This window comes from Vespula pensylvanica, chromosome 14 (assembly GCF_014466175.1).
Source record: "Vespula pensylvanica isolate Volc-1 chromosome 14, ASM1446617v1, whole genome shotgun sequence".
In the NCBI taxonomy this organism is placed as follows: domain Eukaryota; kingdom Metazoa; phylum Arthropoda; class Insecta; order Hymenoptera; family Vespidae; genus Vespula; species Vespula pensylvanica.
Genome location: NC_057698.1, coordinates 3,668,147 through 3,674,651, shown reverse-complemented (window position 1 = coordinate 3,674,651; position 6,505 = coordinate 3,668,147). Strand labels below are relative to the sequence as shown.

The 6,505-nt window shown below is 34.8% G+C and overlaps 1 protein-coding gene across 2 annotated transcripts in view; it reads left to right on the top strand.

The window, feature by feature from the left end:
* LOC122634311 (DNA damage-regulated autophagy modulator protein 1-like) overlaps positions 1 to 2,656 on the top strand; it is a 4,441-nt gene extending 1,785 nt beyond the window's left edge. The window contains exons 2-7 of one of the 2 annotated variants that reach the window (XM_043823126.1): positions 339 to 747; positions 1,064 to 1,185; positions 1,292 to 1,518; positions 1,903 to 2,041; positions 2,182 to 2,333; positions 2,517 to 2,656. In XM_043823126.1, coding sequence (XP_043679061.1) covers positions 665 to 747; positions 1,064 to 1,185; positions 1,292 to 1,518; positions 1,903 to 2,041; positions 2,182 to 2,333; positions 2,517 to 2,618 — 825 coding nt within the window. In that variant the 5' untranslated portion in view covers positions 339 to 664 and the 3' untranslated portion in view covers positions 2,619 to 2,656. Of the gene's footprint in view, positions 1 to 213; positions 748 to 1,063; positions 1,186 to 1,291; positions 1,519 to 1,902; positions 2,042 to 2,181; positions 2,334 to 2,516 lie in introns of those variants that run through there. The other variant, XM_043823125.1, reaches the window with a different exon arrangement.
* The last annotated feature ends 3,849 nt before the right edge of the window (positions 2,657 to 6,505 follow it).

Genomic DNA, 6,505 nt, shown 5'->3' with positions numbered 1-6,505 from the left:
TCAACATGGTCGTTCATCTTACTTCTCAAAAATGATAACATCATTATTGATTTAAAATCCATTGAAAATATCTTAATTAATACTCGAAGTAAATAATTAAATCGAAATAATTAAAGTAACTTTAGATATCATTTTTCTAAACATATTTCTTTCAGAAATAATTTACTTATATAAATATCTTCTTTCTTGATTAATAATTCGATATCAGAAGTATTCAAAATAAAAAAAAAAAAAATCTTAATAATTACGCAAGGAATTACATAATCGTTTATTATTAGTCTTACGTGATAAAGAAAAAGAAAATGAAAATAATGAAAGTAATAAAAATAAATAAATAGCAAGGAAAGAACATTAATGGCAGCTAGATCGGACGTTTGTGATCGATTGCAACACGATTGCAAAGATCATCGAACGAGTTAATGATCACGATCAAAATAAGACAGCCGGTGAAGAGAAGTGAAAAGAAGAAGGTGGTGGTGGTGGGAGAAAACGAAGAAGCACGAATGATCGTATCTCATCGAGAACGAGCGCATCGGCAGCGCATGCATCGACGTACGATTCTCAAGGAAAACGACGCCGATCGTCGACGTACAACGTCGTCGATAACGAAGAAAGAATCGACGACGAACGGTGGTGGTCCGATACGTTGAAAGAAGGAAAGAACATGGACAAAAACGATTTTCTGGTTAATCTTCATTATTTACCTATCATACTATTCGTTTCGCTGCCGGCGGTGTTCGTCCTCACGTGAGTACTAAATTGTTATTTAACAAAGAAAAAAAAAAAAGAGGAAGAAGAAGAAGAAGAAGGATTATAATAAAGACGAAATAATTTTCTCGATATGAAACAAGGAAGAATCAATTTTCAATTAATAACAATATAAATCCTATATTAAAAAATGAAAATTCTACGTAATCTGTTAGAAAAAAAAAAAAAAAAAAAAAAAAAAATGAAATGGTAAAGATCTGTTAAACGTATGATTAAATTAATCGTTAATTAAATTTCAATGGAAATTAATTCGTGCTTTGAATACAGAGATAGTAATACGATATTTAATCTTCAGATACGTCATAGCGGTATTATCTGATCACGTAGAAGCAGGATTCCCTTACATTTCGGACGTTGCTACCTCGGCACCAGAAAGTTGCATATTCGCTCAATTTATGAACATGATTGCTGCACTCAGTGAGTATACATGTAAAACTGGACTTTGAAAGTATATAGTAAGAAAAATGTTACATCGTGGCTATTATCAAACGGATATATAATTTGTTCTGCTTTACTTTCACAGTGTGCTTCGTCATCTATATAAGATACTCTCAAGTGAAGGAATGTACTACTGCATTTCGTCTTCAAGCATCTCTACCAAGATGGAATTATTGGGCCTTGATTCTTGGCCTAACAACTACCTTAGGTGTTTCGATAGTAGCAAACTTTCAAGAGACATCGGTCATCGTTGTTCACATGATAGGTGCATTTTTATGTTTTGGTGGTGGCACGGCATATTTTTGGACACAGGTAATTATCGAAAAATTAACAACTATAACAATCTTAACGTCAAATTCTTTCTTATTAATTATCTATTCAAATAGTTATAAATTATTATTTAAATATTTCGAACGTGTTAAGATATTTATTCAATTATTAAATCGATCGTTTAAATTATTATGAATATTTCCGATGACGTGCAATTATTCGTTATTAATTATTTACTTAAATGCATATTTTATTATTGAAATTATTATGACGCAATAGCCGATATTATTGATCGTTTTAAGATATTAATTATTAATAAGATATTTATTTAAACGTATAAATTTATTATCGTTTGAAATTATTATTGAAATTTTTGATAATAAACTGTCTCTATAGAATAATCTATAGATTAATTTCATCCATTAGGCTGTTTGTTCGTTCTACTTGCATCCCCTTGGATGTTCTTTAAGAATGGCCCATCTTCGAACGGCACTATCAACTTTTTGCACGGTTTGCTTCTTCGTCATATTCATAACCGGAGTCCTAGCTAGTCTAGCATATAAAGGTGAGCTTGAAACATTTATCAAATCTGTTGATCCAAACGTAGAAATAATAAGAGTTCGTTCGCCCAATAAGATTTTATAATTAATTATAATTATAATTATTTAATTAAATTCTTTGATAATTAACGACCTTACCTCATAGGTACTAATCCTCAGAAATGGTACAAAAATGACGGTGGTTGGGAACTTCACGTTGCTAGTACCGTCACCGAATGGATCTGTGCGATTGCATTTTGTGTCTACATCTTAACGTTCACTGATGAATTCAGAGACATTAGGATGATTCATCCAAAGGTGATATATTTATCATAAACATTAAACAATTAAAAATAAATACATGAATTTATCATAGTCGAGTGAGTATCTCAAGCATCGACATTCATCTTCGATGTATTGAATCTCACTCGGCTAAATTCGTTCGTAAAATTTTCTTTGAAGGAAACCCTGACGGCTGATGAAGTTGAAATTTCGTTCCAGATTCTATGCAATTTCAACCGTTCAAGATCAAGTAACGAAGTTCTGAACGAAAGTCAGGCTTCTCCGTTGTATCAAGATCAAGGGAGTTCAACAGTTACCTGATCCCTTAACGGCAGAGGTACCGGTGTCTACGTGAACCTACTTTCTCATTCGCCAGTAGATACACCTTGTCCTGGATATAGATATCGAGAATACAGGGATGCTCTGTTGGATGATGTCGCTCCATTAATAGCAACGACACCACCTAACGAAAGAAGACCCGATGACCTCTGCCCGGTACAAATACATGTGCATAATTCAGCGATAAGAGAACGACGTCGTCAAGGATTGGAGAAAAAAAAGGAACGTGAAGAAAAAACGAACGTTTCTCAAGAGGACGATACTCGTCGTTGGATCGACTTGGACGAAAATGTCCTTGATGGTTACATTCTAATCGACGATGGTTGCGTCGAGTCAGCGGTGATCCATCAAGAAAAAAATTTTCCCGATTTCGACGACGTTGATTTTGGCGATGACGCCGATAGTCATGGTAATTACGAGTCCAGTATGTTCGCCGAAGGACCATGGATTAGACGAGCTGGTCCCGATCTCGATGCTGGTCTAACTACTTATCCACTTGCCAACAGCCATGGCAATGCTTATCGAGAATCGAGCAGTCATAACGAATATTCAAGATTATTTTCCGAAATTTCTGCTAAGAAAGAAGCTGAGGATCGTCGCCGTCGTCAGGAAGACGATGATTATGCTATAGCAAACAGTCATGGCGATCACAGTCCTTCTGGTATCAGAGGTCGTAGTTGTAGCGGGAGATTAGAAACTGAACGTCTTTTATTATGGAACGCTAAAAATGACGTTAATTACGAAATAGCCAATAGTCATAGCAACTATCGAGTGTTTTACGATAGCCAGACGCAACATCAAGGTATTCAGCCACCCGAATGGCCTATTGGATCTTGGAAGGATAAATTAGAAAAGAATCAAAGCTCTGGGGAGGAAGGTGAAGGTAAAAGTGAAAAATCGAAAGGTTCAAGAAAGTCTTCGGTATCGAAGAAATTAGAAAACGAGCCTGAGGATACTACGTGCGATATCGAACAATGTTTGGTACAGATCGAAGAGAGTCTCTTAAACATCGAACAAAATTTGCTTCACGTTCAAGACTTAGACTTGCCAGAGTTGAGAAATCTTCTTTATAAGAGCCCAAGTATCGAGAGAAGCCTTTACGAAATGCAGGATCTTCTTTACGCCGATAGTATCGTACCGGTGATAAAAAGAAACAAATCTTTGTCTCTTGGGTCCGACGAGGATGAGGACGAGGATGAAGAGGAGGACGAAGAGGAGGAAGAGGAAGAAGCCTGGATGGAAGAAAAATTAACTGTGAAGGACGATGATGATGAAGATGGCGACGCGAATGCTTGTCCCTTCGGTGGTTCCAACGAGGAATCCTCGGACACTGCTAATCAAGATGAGAACAATCCTCCGAAATCGATCGACGATCAAACAAACAACGATTGGGTGAACGAAAACGCTGATCTCGAAAAGCAAAAGTTAGAAACGAATTTAACAACTGATTCGGCCAAAGCTGTGAACTTCGTTTTAAATAGTTTAGGCAAGACACCATCGAGACGTACAGTCATCGATGAAAATAAGGAAAATATCAGACTGTGTTGGTCAGAACCCGAGGATCCTACCGTTGATTATAATCTGAATAATTCCTGTTTGGAAAAGAAGATACATTGTCAGGACAAGTGTCATACAAGGACGAATTCTCTTGACGAAAATTCATCGTTCAAGGAGATAGAATTAGGAGACAGGTGCACTAAGACATCTTTACAAAACATTTTCTTCGAACACAAGAGCAATCGATTGTTAAAAGCTAGGGACAAGGCCAAATCCGATGGTACTTTACAGACTCGTCGTGACAGATCGTCTTCGTCCGGTCGAGGCGAACAAGGAAAGAAAAATAAAGAAAGGAGAAGGAGAAGATCCTCCAACGAAAATCGTCTGATCGGATTTGAAGACAAGACAGAAGATTTTCGTAAAAAAATTGAAAGTATGGTGTCTCATCGTAGGTCGACTATATCGACTCCGGATTATCACAAGAAATCAACGAAGACATCAACCGAATCGATTGACATAGAAAGGTCTCGTTCTCGTGATAGATCACCAACCAAATCGAAAAGGATATCTTTGTCGATGGAAAGGATTCATGAAAAGGATTCGACGGGTGGAAAAAGTTGCGAGAAAAAGAAAAGAAAAAAAACTTCTGTCAGAACGCAAAATCAATCGGAGAACGCATTGGTTCCTAGCAAATTGATATCGTTGTCCTTGTCTCTGCTATTGGCAGCACTTTTACAAGCAGTGAGATGTCTCACTGATCTCGTTGAGGATGCATTTAGATCTGTTAGTTATGATAGAAGTGGCCTATTACAATGAGGACTTTTCGAAGTATCAAAACTATATGTATATATTGTTATATATATATATAGGTTCCATTGTTTTTGAAAAATCTCACAATCGATATCTCAGCAGTGTTTCACTCTCTAATTACCTTATAAAAAAGATTATAAAATTCTCCGAAATTAACTAAACGAGATAAATCAACGTCATCGTTATACTTACTTTCACGAACGTTCGACCAAGTCATCGCAATTTTCTCAAAGGACTTTGGCAAAGGTGTTGTTGTTAAAATAACAATTTTCGACGATACAACGAATCTATATAGGGCCGAATTGGATTCGAATGATAACGATAAAGTACGAGTGAAATTCGATATTCATGTGTGCCCTGATCTTTTGATGGAAAAAGAAAGAAAAAGAAAAAAGAACATTGCACTATTCTACAACGTTGAGCAATATTTTATTTTATTAACGATCAAATTTTTACCAACAATATTTATTATCGTATGATAAGTATATTATTTGTTTACTCATTATTTATCAGTATTATATTGATAATAATTTTTCAATTCATCGCGTAGCAAAGTTATTGTGTCTTATTTACGAATTATCCTTTTGTGATTGTAGAATCATTATCATTTTCATATATCGTTTTGATTCATTTTTAAATGGCAACAGGAAAATAACAAATCTAATTAATAATGAAATAATTTATTTAACGATATCATATACTTACATAAACAAGTAAGCACAATTTAAATCGTTGATCAAATAAAATATTCTTCAACGCCATTGCTCCATTGCACTTTTCGAGCAACGTTTTTACGTTAATCAAGATTAATATCGAATCGAGAAAGAAAACAAACAATCTGAAAATTATTGATTCTTATTATATCGAATCTGCAATGAAAAAAGTCTAAAGAATCGATTCGTTCACTTTCGAACGACAATTACGGATATACGTATATAGATATGCACATTGCCCATTATCCAGGATTTTTTTTTCTTTTTTTTTTTTTTCTTTTTTCTATCTCCTCTATCTTCTTTTTTTATTTTTTTCTTTTTTTTTTTTTCATAATCTACAAGACAAACTCTACCGTCTATGATCGCAATCGTCCCACAGCTACTGCTGCCTTCTGTGATAAACGCTACGCTTTCAAAATCTACGTACACACAATTTTTAAGAAAACCTTCGAAATCGAGTATCGAAATTCATCATGGCATGTAAAGGAAAGTATGTAAAATTTTTTTCCTTATATATATATACATATATATATATATATATATTTATGTATGTATGTATATAAGGATATTCCTTCTATATGTATATATATATATATAAAATATGTGTATATATATATATACATACATGTGTGCACGTGTGTATGTATATATGTATGTATGTATGTATGTACGTATGTATGGTATGGCCTAGATTCGGCTTAGAACGCGAGTGAACCAAGTGCATAGAAAAGTTTCGATTGAGCATTCATCGTGACGAGGAATGCTAGAAAGGTGCTACAAAAGAATAAGGCCTAAGTAGTTTCAAAATGGCAGACCGTGAACAAAATTGCGATTCACGATCTTAAAGAG